Source organism: Schistocerca serialis, chromosome 3 (assembly GCF_023864345.2).
Source record: "Schistocerca serialis cubense isolate TAMUIC-IGC-003099 chromosome 3, iqSchSeri2.2, whole genome shotgun sequence".
NCBI lineage: Eukaryota > Metazoa > Arthropoda > Insecta > Orthoptera > Acrididae > Schistocerca > Schistocerca serialis.
In genome coordinates, this window is record NC_064640.1 from 192170094 (window position 1) to 192188176 (window position 18083).

The following is an 18083-nucleotide window of genomic DNA, read 5'->3' on the forward strand; positions in this document are numbered from 1 at the left end:
CAACACCAGAAAAATCCTCTGTTCTAAGGAATAAACCATGTTGTCCACAGCACACTTGCACATTGTGAACAGCACACGCTTACAGCAGAAAGACGACGTACAGAATGGCGCACCCACAGACTGCGTTGTCTTCTATATCTTTCACATCACTTGCAGCACCATCTGTTGTTGAAAATTGTAACTACTGTAATTTCGAAAGTTTGTCTGCCTGAAAATGTACTGTTGTCCCAAGCATATTGCAACAAACGGTGTATTTCTATCGCTGCTCGTTTAGTTTTTATTGCTGTTTCAAATATACCGGTCATTTTTGAAACACCCTGTATCTTATTCATGGTACAGCAATTTCATCGTTTTATATCATTGTATGTGTTAATCCTGTTGTTATGAGATTTTTCTATGCTTTCTTTTTTGTTTACTAGCTACGACAGCAACAAAACACCAGACCACAATAAGGAGGCAGTGAGGGCGAGATTTGGTTCCACAATAATATTTGTGGAAGATTATTTGTGCAATGTTGTTGGAGAAATGTGGAGCTTTGCAGATCAAGACCAAAATAAATTAACATTTGAGGTATTAATTTACTTTACACAAATTTTTTTCTTAATCACTTCTTCAATAAATATGGATGAACAGTGTATGTCATATTTGAAAATGAGTATTATTATTATTTGTAGCCATCAAAATCATTGACTACCTCCATTGTGAATTGAAGGTACTGATACACAAGGAAATCTGTGTCTGTAGCTGAATGGTCAGAGTGGTTGACTGCTATGCGGAGGACCCTAGTTCAGCTCGCGGTACTGTCAGGGATTCTTTGTTGGTTGGACTGGAACTATATGCTTTCAGCCTTGTGATGCCATTTGAGGAGCTAGGTGACTGAATAATAGTGGTTTCAACTCACGAGAACTGAAAATGGCCAGGGGAGTGGTGTGCTGACCCCGTGCTCCTCCATACCACATCCAATGATGCCATTGGTGGAGGGTGGTACAGCAGTCTGTTAATACCGATGGTCTCACCAGGGCCTGTGGACAGAGTTTATGTTTAAGATAGACAATGGAAGTGGTATCAAACCATTTTTGCTTGACAACTCTTCCTGCTCAGTAGTTGAAGTTCTGAGTAGACCCCATTACTAAATTTAAATATTTAATAAGACTATTGTAAAACTAATCATGTTAATGGTCAGCATGCAGTCACGATCTTCCTGAGAAAATTTATTGTATTTATAAATCTGTGGAGACATTCCACATCATTACGAGATTGTACAACCAGCTAAACTGTTGTGTCCTCAGAGTCATTCACAGCTGCACATCTGAATAAAATCTTCTCAGTTTTCTAGGCACATCAGTTGGAATAAAATTTTTGAGCTTTCAATGGCTATCTCTACCATCGTCATCAGCAGTAAAACCACTGACTGCCATGACTGGCAAGGTTTTTCACTTATATAGCCATGATTGCGACCTCTGGTACCAGTCAGAGAGGGCCAAAATGATACTTGCTCCATGGGCAGCTTGTAGCAGTTCCGGCCCGCTGCAGGACCGAGTGATGTCAAGTGGCACAAGGAGCCAGCGCCATGTTTGAAACTGCTGCTCCTGGAAGTCAAAAGGAAACAACGATGGATGTTTGATGCATGTAGGGAGGTGGAAGTGGCAGTTTCAAATGTAGCGCCAACCCATGTGTCACCTGATGTCACTCGGTTCCATGGTGGGTGACAGCTGCTGTGAGCTGCCCAACTCACCTTTCATTCACGCGTTCTGAATGGTGTCAGAGGCTGCAGTTGTGGCTATGGAAGTAGAAAACCGTGCCAGCCCCAGCTGTCAGTTGTTTTACTTCTGACGGTGGTGGAGATAGCCATCGAAAGCTCGAGAATTTTATTTGAATTGACACGTCTTGTAAACCAAGAAGATTTTATTCAGCTAAACTGCTGTATTGCAAAATTCAGGGGGATTGAAACTGAACCTTCTCTTTGACTTATGGTCCCTAATTGAAGCTTTTTTATTTATTTCATTGCTAATTTATGTTTTGGTGCTGTGGAAAATGATACACCAATTGTATGTGCATCTCAGTCTCCAGTAGTGTTCTAGAACACAGGAACATAACTGTAAAAAATACTTCAGACTGAATATTTCTGTTGTGAAATTAAATATAGAGTGGTTTGAGCAATGAAATACTATTGCTTGTTGAGTTGTTATTTTCGGAACTGGGGTCATGTTTATAATAAATTAGTCATTGAAAGGTAACAAGATAACTCAGTCACAAAATCTATTACCTGTACTGTGGAAGTGTTCTCAAGAGGAATCTCTTTCACACATTTGGCACCTAATTGTTTGCTTCGTGTGCACCTTTTAGAAACAAGCAAGTGAAACTGAAATCCACACTGCTTACTGAAATATGTAGAAAGAGGTATTTTACTGTACTCTGTGTTTCTTTGATATGCTATGATTATGATCTGGAATTTTTTTACTTCCAAAAAACGTACTCTTGTTGTCACTGGAAAAAGCTTGCAAAGTGACTACTCACCTATTAATAGCAGATGTAGATACACTTATGGTGCTGGAGAGTGGGAAACCTTGAAGGCAGATGAATGAGCATGGAAAAAAAAAAAAAAAAAATATTTGTATGAAGCTAGGGACAGCACACAAACAAGTAACGTACTGGCAACAGTATGAAATGTGCATACAGCTGCTGCAATGTATGTGTATGTCTATGAGTTCTGTGGTAAGTGAATGTCATTATTTTTGTAAAGCTGCTCTTAGAGTGGCAAAGATTTGGGGTGGATGATTCAGACCTTACCGTATCTCATACCTTCTAATGGTGTCATAAGTGTTTTGTATATCTGTGAATGCAGTTATGATGTCTGTCCCAAATTCCCATTTCTTTTCTACTACCTCTCTGGCTGTAAATATGGCATTATAATTGATCTTCCAGGCCAAAATCCTTGTTGCTCTTCTCTTAATTGTGGTTCTATTGTGTTCCTGATTTTCTATAAAGCTACCCTTTCATAAATCTTCATGCAATGGCACGATAGTGATATCCCTCTGTAGTTCTCACAGAGTACCAGAGTACCTTGTTACTCTTATACTGCATTGACTAAGACCTGCTTAAACCTCCTTTATTATTCTTCTACATCCTTCCTCTCATCCTTGGGAAGCTGTGTCATAATCCTTTTCGTGTATAAATATCTTAGATTTCATCATCTTCCAGTATTTGATTTTTGCCTATTCTCCCCTCACCCCCCCCCCCCCCCCCCCCCCCCACTGCTTGAAATTTACCCTTCTTGAATTTCTACATTGTCCCTACCAATAGTCCATTATGGTCATTGCTGAGGCATCTTTTGATTTCTCCACTTATTATTATACATTATATAATGAATTTCTATTGCAAATTCCATCTGTATCTGGTAAACTTGTGACAACCTCTTTTCTTACACTATCCATTACCAATTATCCATTTATAGCTCATGCATGTGTGTAGTAATACCTCCCATCCATCATTTCTGTGATCTTCTCCATGGCTTCCTATGACCATTCTATATCCGCCTCTATCGTTCCCAGCTGTAGCATTATAGTCTTTATGATCACAGTCTTGTTAGAGGTTACATCATCATACAGTTTAGTGATAGACTATTCCTTTTCATATGTCTTGCATCGTATTTGAGGAGTGTAAACCTGTATTATATAAGTAATATTTCCTTCCATCATTATCTTAACTTTAATTATCGTGCCACATACATTTTCCAGATTAAGTACTTTATTCACCAGTTATTTACCACTATTATTGTGACACTGTTTCTTCTTTTGTCTCTTCCTGGCCACCACTTTTTATATCCTTTTTCCAGCAACCTACTACCATTTCATTTTTTGCCTATTTCATTTAGTCACATTATCTCTCTGTCATTATGTGTGTGATTTCCTGAATTCTTGCACTCTTTTTTTCTAAAGATACAATGTTAATAGTCTCAGTTATTATATTTTTCTTCAGACGAAGCTATCTTCCATTGAAGCCATGAAAGAAAGCTATCTTTCATTGAAGCCATGATGGTCATCATACCTGAGAGATCTGACCAAAGGCTTTGTCACTTTAAGTTTTGGTTTTGATTTGAGGCTCATTTGACTGTTGAAAGCTATTTAGCAGTACTGTTTTATCCAGTTTTCATGTCAGTTTCTGTAATTACTTTAATTTTTATGACTTTCTTTAATTTACAGAAACCTGCTATTTTGAGTGCTAAACAGTTTTCAGGCTGTGATCTCTTATCATCACTTGCCTTGTCATGTTTTTATCCCACAATAGTTATATATCTCATGTTCAGCATTTAGCAGTGTGTTCTGTATTACGGCATCCGAGATGCAGTGGAGGATCCCTTAATATTCTCCATGTTTCCTTGAGACATGTAATATTGTCTTTATTTACTACTGTTGTTACTTCAGCCACTTGATATATCAATAAGCAAAATCAAGAACCAAATTGAAACTGAAGTTGAAGTTATGTATCAATTAGGTCTCATTTCATGTGTACAAAGATTTGTTCATGCACACCTATCGAGAGGTCCTCACTGTTCATGTAGAACAACACATTATCACAGTGACAATCTCCAACAAGTTATGCCTTTCCCTCAAAGTGCAATATCCATAATGAAGACCTTCTTGGTTGTTTTTCTCTTTACCTGACTTTGTCCTGAACTGCATTTCTTGAGTATGTAAACATTGCCAGAAATGTTTTTGTATCAATACCACGTTTGAGATAAGTAGAAACAGATACTTAATGACTTCTGGACTGTTTTTATTATATTCTCTTTTGCTTTGTGTATCTTTATCAACACTGTAGCAACAAACATAGCATGAGTTGTGGTGCTCAGCTCCCATTACCTCTCATTTTTCTTTTCCAATTCCATCTGCTTCTCAGTCTCTGGGAATCATTGCTGTAAATATACCATATGCCAAGTTGCTCTCTATGCCCTTTCAAAAGTGTTTGAGAACTAGTTTTTCTATTATATTCTATCATTCTACTTTCAAAACAGTTGAAATCGGGAACTCATCTCAACTAGGAGCAGCTTCTCTGGTATAGATTTGGCACTGATTTTTCCACACATCTGCCCTGGCTCCCTGTTGGTGCTTCAGTGAAGAGCTTCAGTTATTCTGGTTCTTTCATTAACCTATGGTAGTCACCTCAGCTTCACCTAAAAATCCATCACTCCTCCAGCCTTTCAGTGACCTGTGCTGAATTTAATGTAACCCCAAGATGCCACAATCCTTAGGACTTCAGGGAAAGTATCCACAAATTACTCGCTGAACACAGCGAATTAGCTGTTCCTGCCATGGCAAAATAGGCCTCTCATATTTGATGGAACATTGTCTGGGGTTGCCTGTTTTATTCAGCAGTTATGCATGTTTCCCTTAGAGATGAATAAATCTTTTGGCATTTATCAAAGGTTTATGTGGAGGGGAAGTGCCCTCATGGCAGTGTTTTACTTATGACTATGGTTTTGATGGATATAAATAGTAATACATCCACAGGGAAAGGCCTCATTTATTGCTGCCTGTTTGTAAATGACTTACAAGTTTTTAGTTCATCTTGCAGTAATGCAGCTAGTACATGCCAGCTATAGCTGAAAGCCACGGTAATGTGCACAAAAAATTGTTTTTAAGATTCTGACAACAATATCTCTCTCTCTCTCTCTCTCTCTCTCTCTCTCTCTCTCTCTCTCTCTCTCTCTGTGTGTGTGTGTGTGTGTTTGTTTGTGTGTGCGTGCATTTTTAATCTTCCTAAAAGATGAGTGAGGGAACCCATGCACCACCAGAAATATTAAAGTTTCTGTGAGATTTATGAGAATCATTTTAGCTCAGATGTTTACAGTGCTGCCACACCTGTAGGACCTGAAAATGCAGGCCATCAGAACAACAAATATTTTTCATACACATTGTGCATGTGTGGAACAGACTGAACCTGACTGCTCTGTCCCAACATAATTATTGATGCTCAGTATACAGATCTGCTACTTAAAGTTAATGGATTAAGTCTACCATGGGGGAATTCCCCGCACAGTTGGCTGTGCGGTCTAACGCACGGCTTTCCGGGCGGGAAGGAGCGACTGGTCCCTGGCACGAATCCGCCCGGCAGATTTGTGCCAGGTGAACCGGCCAGTCTGTGGATGATTTTTAGGCGGTTTTCCATCTGCCTCGTCGAATGTGGGCTGGTTCCCCTTATTCTGCCTCAGTTACACTATGTCGGCAATTGCTGCGCGAACAAGTTCCCCACATATGCGTACACCACCATTACTCTACCACGCAAACATAGGGGTTACACTCGTCTGGTGTGAGACATTCCCTGGGGGGGTCCACCGGGGCCGAACCGCACAATAACTCTGGGTTCGGTGTGGGGCGGCGGAGGGGTGAAGTGGACTGCGGTAGTCATCGTGGGGTTGTGGACCACTGCGGCTTCGGCAAGGACGGAGCCTCTTCATCGTTTCTAGGTCCCCAGTTTACATACAGTACAATGGGGAAATTAGTGTGGCTACAGCCTCTGCACTAGAGCCAGAGAGCTGCCACTTCATGTCATTGTGCAAACAACTGTGTACAAGGCATGTTTTTTTAAGCAGTGCCATTTTTATGTTAAACAGAAGTGAATTTTTGAAACAATTTTATTATTACATGAAAGCCTATTACGTAATCTACATTTTAACATATTTTACATAAACATTAAAGCACTTATTGTCATGAACAATACAACGTCTGAATTCCTTTCTCATAAAAATATGCTACTTGATTTGCTAACCTCTGCTGAGTGACTATTTCAATGTCATCAGTGTTCTCATGGCACCGTCCACCTAAATGCTTTTTCTTTTAACTTGAGAAGAACACACTAGATATTGACAAATTGTAAGGTGACTGTTTCTTGAAATTTTGCATCCTCTTTCAACACCAAGATTTCAGTTACGACAAGATGATTGTCCACTTCATCATGAATATTACTACGGCCATCTTTAGACATTCCTAACTATTCCATCACTCATAGTGTTTTCTCCATAGACTTTATTAATCCGCAAAGACTTTCCACCATTTTCATGTCTTTTACACAGTTAAAACACTATGACAAAAAAAGTAAAACATCCAGAATGGAGGAGGAAATGAGTTGAGAGGTTCTGTGAAGTTATTTCAGTGATGATAATACTCAGTCAAATTTACAAAGAACTTAGCAGAATCGGCCTACCTACCAGTGTGACTTCGCCTCTCCTACCACCTGTATGCTCCTTTGAGACAAGCTGGCCCACAACAGTTGTAACTTGTCCTTGATATGGATACTGACACTGGGCCAAAGTTGACATCCAAGCAGGTCCCATGCATGCTCTATCAGGCGGAGATCTGTGGATCCTGCGGGTCACATAAGTACTGCAGCATCACGAAGAGAGTTCATTGAGACACATGCCATGTGTGAACGAGCGTTGTCCTATTGCGCGAGCGATAGCATGAAAGGATTCAGGATGTCCGCGAAGTACCATTGTCATCGGGGTTCCCTTAGTCACTACCTACTATGATCTGAACTTGTACCCAACGGCTGCCCTCACCAAGAAGCCAGGAGTTACAATGCTGTATGTTTCCAAAACCAATGAAGAATGGGTTGTTCCCCAGGTCATCTCCATACTTGATGACAACGGTCATATGGTGTATTGCCGAACCACAGTTCATCGCTAAACACACTGCACTGCAATTTGTCGGCAGTCTGTGTTTCCCAGTCACGGCACCACTTCAACCACAGATGTTTGTGTAGTAGTGCTAATGGCAGCCTACACGTGGGACGACAGTTCCCTAATCTGACTGCTGCTAGTCTCTGATCGAGGGTGCGGGATGTCACAGAACGTTGCAGGGAGTTCAGATGGCAAGCGCAGGTGTGAAAGAGATACCATGTGCTTGGTGCACAATGCAGCAGTCCTCCCTTGTGATGGTAGATTTTTTGCCCGAAATCTTGGTGGCTGTGTCTGTCCTCACTTTCCCGTGAAGTCCAACATCAGGCCACTGTCACATCTGAGTGCCCAACAGAGCTGGATATTGTGCAATTTGACCAGCCGGTCAGATGGAGAACCACAATGAGTCCCATTTCAAACGCTATAAGGCACTGATAACGCTGTCACATACAAGTACTTGGTATCCCTGTGTCCTCCACAGTAATGCTCAGTGTATGATACCGCTTACTGCCCTTGTGTACCTTACCAGGCCTGGTAACAACACAAAACATGAACAGCACTAATGCACTCTGGAAGCCATTCTCCCTGTCACGTAGAATTGCATATCTGATCATTTACGTACCCACCATTGTTGTGTATGTATTTGTAGTTATCACCAGGGTTGGCGTAAATCTCTGCCTTGGCACCCTAAGAGACTGCAGATTGTAAATTTGACAAATTTTTAAAAAGAAGCACTTCAACTTGAAGGTAATGAGGTTTTGTTCTGCTAGGAACCAGGGAACGCTGGAATAGGAATTAGTGAGCAGTTGATACAGCAGCCAAGGAGGTGTAAGGGGTGACCAAATTGAACACTGTGTCATTAACCATGTGCTATATAATCTTTCTCTCAGCCCAGAGGCCAGTGCATTAGTGGTAGGAAGTGTGCATGGAGGTGAGGGACAAGAAGGTGTGCTTAGAGAAATAAATTACCCAACCACGGTGTTCATCCTCATAGTTGCAGGGTTGGAGTAAGTCACACTCTTCTCCTCATTTATTTTGGCCAAAGGATCTTCCAGCCTGTTGTCTGTGACATGTGGTTGTTAGAATGCCACAGTTTAAGAACAAGCATTTTATGTTCTGTACAGACTACTGCAGTAAACTTTTAACTGGGAACCTGTACCTTATTTAGCTGACGACTGAGCAATTGTGTGTTGTGTTTTACAATTTTGTGTCTTGTCTAGATCTCAAGTTAAATTTTGAGATTGGAAAGTTTTAGTGTGTTACAGTGTGCCAGAATCAGAAGTTTTTTGTTAAATGTTCTGCAAGGCAATGTTTGTGCTGTAGCTTTTTAACTTTTCTCTGAGTGCTGCTGTTATTTTATCATAATTTTCAATACCCAACATAGTTTAATAGCATTATCAGTGTAAGTTTGTGTACATATGTATATGAAAAATATATCTAAAAACAAAGATGATGTGACTTACCAAACGAAAGTGCTGGCAGGTTGATAGACCCACAAACATACACACAAAATTCTAGCTTTCGCAACCAACGGTTGCTTCGTCAGGAAAGAGGGAAGGAGAGGGAAAGACGAAAGGATGTGGGTTTTAAGGGAGAGGGTAAGGAGTCATCCCAATCCCGGGAGCTCGTAACCTGTTAGTTCATCCCTATGAAATCCCCAAACCGCCTTCCCTACCCTCTGGCTCCTACTCTTGTAACTGTCCCCGGTGTAAAACCTGTCCCATGCACCCTCCCACCACCACCTACTCCAGTCCTGTAACCCAGAAGGTGTACACGATCAAAGGCAGAGCCACGTGTGAAAGCGCCCACGTGATTTACCAACTGACCTGCCTACACTGTGACGCATTCTATGTGGGAATGACCAGCAACAAACTGTCCATTCGCATGGATGGACACAGGCAGACAATGTTTGTTGGTAATGAAGATCACCCTGTGGCTAAACATGCCTTGGTGCACGGCCAGCACATCTTGGCACAGTGTTACACCGTCCGGGTTATCTGGATACTTCCCACTAACACCAACCTATCCGAACTCCGGAGATGGGAACTTGCTCTTCAATATATCCTCTCTTCCTGTTACCCACCAGGCCTCAATCTCCGCTAATTTCAAGTTGCCGCCACTCATACCTCACCTGTCATTCAACAACATCTTTGCCTCTACACTTCCGCCTCGACTGACATCTCTGCCCAAACTCTGTGTCTTTGAATATGTCTGCTTGTGTCTGTATATGTGTGGATGGATATGTGTGTGTGTGCGCGAGTGTATACCCGTCCTTTTTTCCCCCTAAGGTAAGTCTTTCCGCTCCCGGGATTGGGATGACTCCTTACCCTCTCCCTTAAAACCCACATCCTTTCGTCTTTCCCTCTCCTTCCCTCTTTCCTGACGAAGCAACTGTTGGTTGCGAAAGCTAGAATTTTGTGAGTATGTTTGTGTTTGTTTGTGTGTCTATCGACCTGCCAGCGCTTTCGTTTGGTAAGTCACATCATCTTTGTTTTTAGATATATTTTTCCCACGTGGAATGTTTCCCTCTATTATATGTATATGAAAATGTATGTAGGTGTATATTTCATGCAATGTAGTTGGAAGGTTTTATATTTTTCCAACCATGTTTACATACACTTATTTCAGTAAGGCTGTTGTAGACTGACATAAAGCACCACATATCTTATCAACACCACAAGACTCATCATAATTCAGTATTTAATCCTCATAGGGGCTGTAGACTCACTCAGTGGTGTAAAAACCACCAGCCTTGAACCCTTGTGGTTCTGTAAGAAAAGTCATCCATGTAGACACACATGCCTGGTACCATATCCAAGATAACTCAGCCATGTTTTGTAATACCTCACCTGACCTAATGCAGTGTTTCCTTCATAACCTGATTTAGTCTAAGGCAGTTTTCTCAAAAGCTGACATGTTGAGAGATGGGGCTGTTTATGGTTATAATATTTATAATTTGAGTTCTAACCATTGATAAGTACAGTTTTAAATAGTTTATGTAACTCAGACCATTAGCAGTTTTAGATTTTTACAAATCCAGCTTCAGATGGTTTCTTACAGCTTACCAGGTAGCTGTTACAAACCAATGAAGACAGATTTGTTGAAATTGAAACCAGTAATGGTTTGAGTTAAATAAATTTTTTAAAACCATACTTATGGCTGATTGCTGCGTAAATTATAAATCTTATGATTTAGTCTAGTTTGTGTAAACTATCTTAAGATGACAGATAGAGACATCGTGTAGTTAACATTTGTGCGGGATTTTAGTTTTGTCTTAGGTCATTATTAAGTTGTTTGAAATGTACGTGTTGAGAGAGAAGGGGGAATGAATCTTGCTTTGAAATTATGTGAGAAAGAAAACTGCCAAAACCCAAGATCCATTTGGGATGACTTGCCAGGTATCAGCTCATTCAGATAGTTTGAAAACTGAGCATTTATTTAATCTTTGAAACTGAGTACTTAACACTTACAGCTCTTATAGAGGATGAAGTTATGTCACTTCTGTGTAACAGCACAGAAAAATGTGTTGTTGTCTTTATGAATCCCTTGATGAACTACAACTCAGATATTCAGTTTTAACATTTTGTCTTGTGGCCCAGCAGAAAACTGTTTTAGTTAGAATAGAGAGCTGATCTTAGATTCCGAGAAGAATGATTTTGTGATGTTTGTCAATAATAGTACCAGGCATAAAATCACATTAAGGCTGTAGAAAAGTGTGATGTCAACATGTCAAATACGTGTAGAATACCAAGGTGAAATTGATTTAACTATATTTCTTTCTTAATCTTCTCCTTATTTGTTTTCTATGTTTTAAAGGATGTTATAACATTTATTTTTTGAAAAATAATGGAGGAGATTAATGAAGTAAATGAAATCAGTTCACCTAAAAGGCATGGCAAGGGTGTCATAACTAAAGAGATTCTGAGAGTTGTACTTGAGAGAACACATTCCGTAGGTAATAATATGTTGCATTTTGAATAACAAAGCTGTTTCTTGTGTTCTGCTTGTCGGCGGGATATTAAACCATAATCTACTTCTTCTTCTTGTTCTTTGGAATAATAAAGCAAACTACTAAAAAACTATAGTAGCTAAGCATAGTGAATATTGTAATTTGGGATTTTGTTTAAGGTGGTGAAGCTGGCAAGAGAGCTTATCTACTTCGGATTCTATAGTTTTAGTGACCTCCTGCGGCTCACTAAAACTTTACTGCGCATTCTGGATTGTATATCTGATGCAGATTTCAATGGAAAGATTCCAACTGGAGATGTTGATTGTGAGTACTGAGAAGTAAAATTTAAACTTTCAAGACAATGGAATGTATTGACATGTTTCCAACTTCATGTCTTACAATTTACAAGTTTTAGCTACGTGAAGTGTAACATAAAGTTTACATTGCCCAAAAGATAAAAAATTTATAACCTGAGCTATAAACTGAATGTTGCTATTACTGATGTATGTTGTACAGAAATATTTCAGGTTGTTCGTACAAGACACAGTTTTCCGTATTCAAAATCTTGTTTTTAGATAGAAATTATAATGCAATATATTATGATTTCTTCATGTAACATCCATGCCAAACACATTTGTCTTGAAATGCTGAGAAATTAGTTGAACTTTACAAGGTTAAATTCTGGAAGATGTATGAAGCTGTCGACAAAGATTTCATTCTATTGGCAATGGTCCAAGGAACAGGTAGGTAATGTATTTATATCTCCTCCAAGCACCTTTATGGTACAAAATGGGAAGAGTAATTTCTTTTGTGTTTAGAATAGTTCTGTATTCTCTTAGCAAATCAAATATACTGTAAACATATACTTAAAATTTCTTCTCTTCATTACAACTTTTTAGTGAGTCTTTTTCTTTTATAATTCAGAAAGATTACTACAGTGGGATAAATTGGTTTACTTTTTATTGAAATGTTAATAATCGTCTCTTCCCATTTTCTGCAGCTGAACATAGGGAAAATGAAGAAGATGAAGGTAAAGACAGTTTAACATTCATACAAAACTATTAGAAAGAAATTCCCCATAATGAGTGAAAAGTAACTATTTTTTCAAAAAAAAAAAAAAAAAAAGTAGATTATATGGCTAATATATAGTTCTTCATTTTTGTGCTATAGGAGTACACATATATTGGAGATTGGAAGTTTGTTATTAAGCTGATAATGTACTTCTGATTACAAACAGTTAGTGTCCTAAACTACTGCAGACAAGGCCATACTTAAGTCCTTTGACATAAAAATATGCTGCCAGAAATTGTGAAACAATTCTGATTCTTTGCCACCAAGACTAAACAGTTATGCACAGTAAAACTTTTGTCTTCAACATTCAACATCAGTTATTGGTTAACTGGAAACTACACAGTCTATCACAATTTCTCTCACTCGCTTGCTCATTCATTCCTCCCTCCCAAAAAAGCATGCAATTTGATTAGAACTGTAAGCTTCAGGAATATTTTAGATAAATTTAAAGTTTTGTTCAATGTGAGAATCAAGAATATCATTACAGAAAGACAACCCTTCACTCTATAAATGAAGAACTGAGCCATGGAAAGGCACATAAACAAGATGTTGAGCTTTGCTTCCAAATTTGCATTGGAGTGAATCATCTCTTGAGCTGGTTTTTAGCATAGAATTCAGTTTCACAGGACCTTTTGATTAAATGGTACATTTTATTTTCTTGCAACAACAAACAAAAATATTTCAAAGATCAACTACCTGTTTTGACTGGTAACTGCATTTTGAAAAAATTTTGTGCTTGGTGCCATTACAAAAAATCGGGTCATCGGTTAAGTTTTGTACCGCTGTCTAAAATGAATCTAACTGTGCTGTAATAACCTCATTTCGGTGTAACTGGAGGTCTCCCATTTCATTTAATTCCTAAGATTATAATTAAAATTTAAAAATTATGAACCATGTCCAAAGACCCTGTGATGAGAAGAGTTTAGCTATAAAAGAAGAAAGAAATAGTCACCACATAAGATCCACCACACGTTATATTACAAGTTACAGTACTCTGCTTTCGTTTTTGAAGTAATGCACAAGTTAATCTCTGTGGAAGACTTTCTATCAGCTGTTGGGACCAATACAACTACTTGCAGGTCTAATGGATGATAATTGTTTCAATTTTCTATTGTACTGTTATGTGCACAATGATGTTCAATTCCAGAAACTTAAAAATACACAGTTGCTGCGCATTGTCCCCTGTCCCCCACATTAGGAGAACCAACTGTTGATTGTTAGATAGCTGTTCTCCAGAAAAGGTCAGAATGGCTTTCACGTGTGCTTCTGATGTCCCCTGACTTCAAGCAGTTAAACATTTTTTAGTGTGAGGGCACGTCAAAGAACTGGAACATAAACTTGAAATTGCAGATCATTTACTTTAAGAGTGTGATGTGTTTAAAGCTGTTAGGTCCAATTATAGGGCTTGTGATAGACTGACCATACCTCTTGAAAACCTGCAATCAAGCTAATGGCCAAAGGGTTGAAAGTTTTCTGCGAAGGAATCAAATACCATTGGTAACACTGATCATTAAAGTTTCAGGGATTTCAGAAACTTGAAGTTATGATTCCTAACATCTAATCATTACTAATGCAGGTATGGAACTGAGAGGGCATTATACATTGACTCTATGCTGGTGCATTAACAAAAATCTGTGAAAATAGAGTGACATTATATGTAGCTGTGGTTTTGTAAATGTAATACAGTATTTCTTTCATTAAGCAAGTAAGTTGCTATACTACTATGCTTGGAACTTTGTTCAGTTGGAGTATGCATCTTTGCTTCAGTGGCAACTGATTCAACATGTTTAGATCTGTTAGTAACTAGAAGATCTGAGGCATTGCCCTTGTACATCAGTTCTCCACCTTTTCAAGTTAATTTTCAGAAAAGACATTCAGATCAATCTCTCTCAAATTTCTGTCCCTGGAACTTCTTTTAATCACGTGGGTATCCCCTTTTATAGCTGGCAAATTAAAACCTTCCCCCATTACAGAAGCATGGCCAGGAAATTTATTTGTAATATTCTCCTGTCTCTCTCTCTCTCTCTCTCTCTCTCTCTCTCTCTCTCTCTCTCTCTCTCTCTCTCTAGTGTTTTACCACTTGAGCACCTAAGGCAACTGACCTATAAAGTCGCCCAAATACCTTTTTGATCTGCATTTGATGCAAACCTTGAACCAGATTATTTCAGTTTTGGAATATGTTATTATCTCAGTAGAAATTATTGAGTTCCATGCAGCAATAAATATGATGTCACACTTGGTGTCCGTCTCTCCTTATGATGTATACATCCCAGTTGGAATGCCAAATTCTGCACCAAATAACAGAGGTCAAGAAATCCAGATCTGAGATTGTCACCAAATGGCCTGAACCTCTGATTTAAACCATCCACTTGACTCCAAACCAGAGGACTGTGATCTAGTCTGGGTAAAATGCTGCAACTTGTGAGCTGTGCTTCCACCCCATGTGCAAGGCTGTCTGTCTTCACCAATTCATACAGCTGGCTGACAACTAAGAAACTGAGGATGACCTGAATCCAGGCCACAGGTGTTGTTTGTGATAGCAAGAGCTATGATTTTTAGCCAGCTGTAACCATTTTACTCAATAGATTCTTTCCTTCTCACCCCATCCAGTAAGTCTCCCCTTAAGTCTCCCCTGACCGAGGGTTCAGGGTGATCTTTCTGAGCTCTCCCCATTTCCTAAACCTCACCAGTCATTTTCCTTCATCTCTCTTCCTTCCCCTTCAACCTGTCTGCCAGAAGAAGAAGCCACAGGCTCTGAAAGCTTGCACATTTTCTTAATCTTTTATATGTTTGCTCTGCTGCAACATGGTGAATAGATTTTTTTTTTCATATCCAATTATATTTTCCAAACTATATGTGATGATACATGAATAATGCCAATAGAAGCCAAAGTGCTCACGTACACATGTGCTCTCAAGCAGTATTAGGTCTGCTGCTGTGCACTTCGCAGTTCTTGTGATACTTAACAAAATGATTTCAAAATGAAACAAGGTATAATGGGGCAGCTTGGTTAATTGGAAGGTATGAACTGAAGCCATGTATTTGAGAGAGTAGAACAACAGGAACAAATATGATACAGCATTAAACAAAATATGTTGTACATTAAAAGAGAATAGGCACAGATAACAGTGTAAAGAAAATGAAAACTGAATTCACAGTACTGCTGAGAAAGAGATCCTTGAGACCTTGAAGAGAAGTGGTGCTGGCAATGAGGATGTTTATGTATCAGAAGTGTTTTTCCAATTCACTGGTGGCATGGAATTTTAGAGTAGCCAATAACTTCTCAGAAGAAGTAATTTCTTTTCTCATCATAGTGTCCTGCTTTATTAATTCCTGTTGCACAAGTTCCTGTAGAACTCAGTAATTATCCTCAATCATCCTCAGTTAATTTTAAACAAATGTTCATCCTCTAAAAATGAGTTATTTTTGAAAAACTGTCATGCTGCCCCCTTTCTCCTGTCTGCTCATCACTTTTTCACCTGTAACGCCTGTTTTATGCTTTTCATGTAATGCAGCAACCACAGAGAAAGCAAGAACCTTTTAGCACTCCTGTCATGATAGGTAGCCTTCTCTCTCTGTGTGCAATACTGATATGTGCCTTGTTGCACATCCAACCACATGCAACTTTTCCCACTTACTTTAATGAGGGCCTTGTGGTGCATTTTAAGGAATGTGTAAATGGGCATTAACAAGAACTCTGAAGCAGAAGGTTAATTTGCATTTTGTTAGTATATGTTCATCACATAATTAATCCATCCATGTTAATGGAGTGTTGTTGGAAACAATCATATAGCAGTCTTGCATCTACAGATGTCATCTGCTGGGGTTCATCTTTTGATCTCAAAGTCCAAGATAGTGCATGGAAGCATAATATACCCACATTATATGATAGGGATGTTGCTATCATGTCCCTGTCTTTCTTTTCATGCTGATTGATTATACACACATCAAAAAAAGTTTTGCATCATCCCAGTTCCCAGAACTCCTGAAGATATATGTTAACTGTGGATATTGTATCACAGACACAGTCCCTTTGACTGTTCAGAGATGTCACTAAACCCACCCAAAGATGTAAACAACCATGCATGAGCAGCACCTAGTAGACGGAGGGGGTCCGACAGCCAATCAGTTCCAGTCATTCCACCAGGAAGGAAGTACGCAGCCCGTGTTGTCTGTAGTTCAACCATGCCTAGACAGTTAATGTTGCAGTTCTATCGTGCCCACATTGTTACTTTGTGCCAGGAAGGGCTCTCAACAAGGGAAGTGTCCAGGCTTCTTGGAGTGAACCAAAGTGATGTTGTTCAGACATGTAGGAGATACAGAGAGACAGGAACTATCGATGACATGCCTCGCTCAGGCCACCCAAGGGCTGCTACTACTACAGTGGATGACCTCTACCTATGGATTATGTCCTGGGGAACCCTGACAGCAACGCCACCGTATTACAACTCAAACTGTGTGCAATAGGCTGCATGATGCGCAACTCACTCCCGACGTCCATGGCGAGGTCCATCTTTGCAACCACGACACCGTGCCATGTGGTACAAATGGGACCAGCAACATGCCGAATGGACCTCTCAGGATTGACATCACGTTCCCTTCACCAATCAGTGTTGCATATGCCTTCAAGCAGACAATTGTCGGAGACTTGTTTGGAGACAACCTCGTCAGGCTGAACGCCTTAGGCACACTGTCCAGAGAGTTCAGCAAGGTGGAGGTTCCCTGCTGTTTTCGGATTGCATTATGTGGGGCTGATGTATGCCGCTGGTGGTCATGGAAGGCAGATTGGAGACATTCGTCTTCATGGACGACAGTTTGTGCTCCCATCGTGCACATCTTGTGAATGGCATTCTTCAGGATAATGACATTGCTCGACTAGAGTGGCCAGCATGTTCTCCAGACATGAATCCTCATGAACATGCCTGGGATAGATTGAAAAGGCTGTTTATGGCCACCAAACATTCTGAGGGATCTACGCCGAATCGCTGTTGAGAAGTGGGACAATCTGGACCAACAGAGCCTTGATGAACTTGTGGATAGCATGCCACGACGAATACAGGCAATGCAAGAGAACATGCTACTGGATATTAGAGGTACTGGTGTGTACAGCAATGTGGGCCACCACCTCTGAAGATCTCGCTGTATGGTGGCACAACATGCAATGTGTGGTTTTCATGAGCATTAAAAAGGGTGGAAATGATGTTTATGTTGATCTCTATTCCTATTTTCTGTACAGGTTCTGGAACTCTCGGAACGAAGGTGATGCATAAACCTTTTTTGATGTGGGTATATCCAGTTGCAAGTATCCTGTACAAGAGAAAACTTGAAATGTCTCAGTTATTAAGTGTGACACTGAGGGCTCTCCCACAGTAAAGTGTTATACACAGA

At 39.7% G+C, this 18083-nt stretch overlaps 1 protein-coding gene across 1 annotated transcript in view; it reads left to right on the forward strand.

The window, feature by feature from the left end:
• Positions 1 to 18083, forward strand: part of LOC126469900 (inositol 1,4,5-trisphosphate receptor) — a 345163-nt gene that overhangs the window by 117082 nt on the left and 209998 nt on the right. Inside the window, exons 16-17 of the mRNA XM_050097248.1 lie at positions 420 to 570; positions 11804 to 11948. Of these exons, the coding sequence (XP_049953205.1) occupies positions 420 to 570; positions 11804 to 11948 (296 nt within the window). The remainder of the gene's footprint in view (positions 1 to 419; positions 571 to 11803; positions 11949 to 18083) is intronic.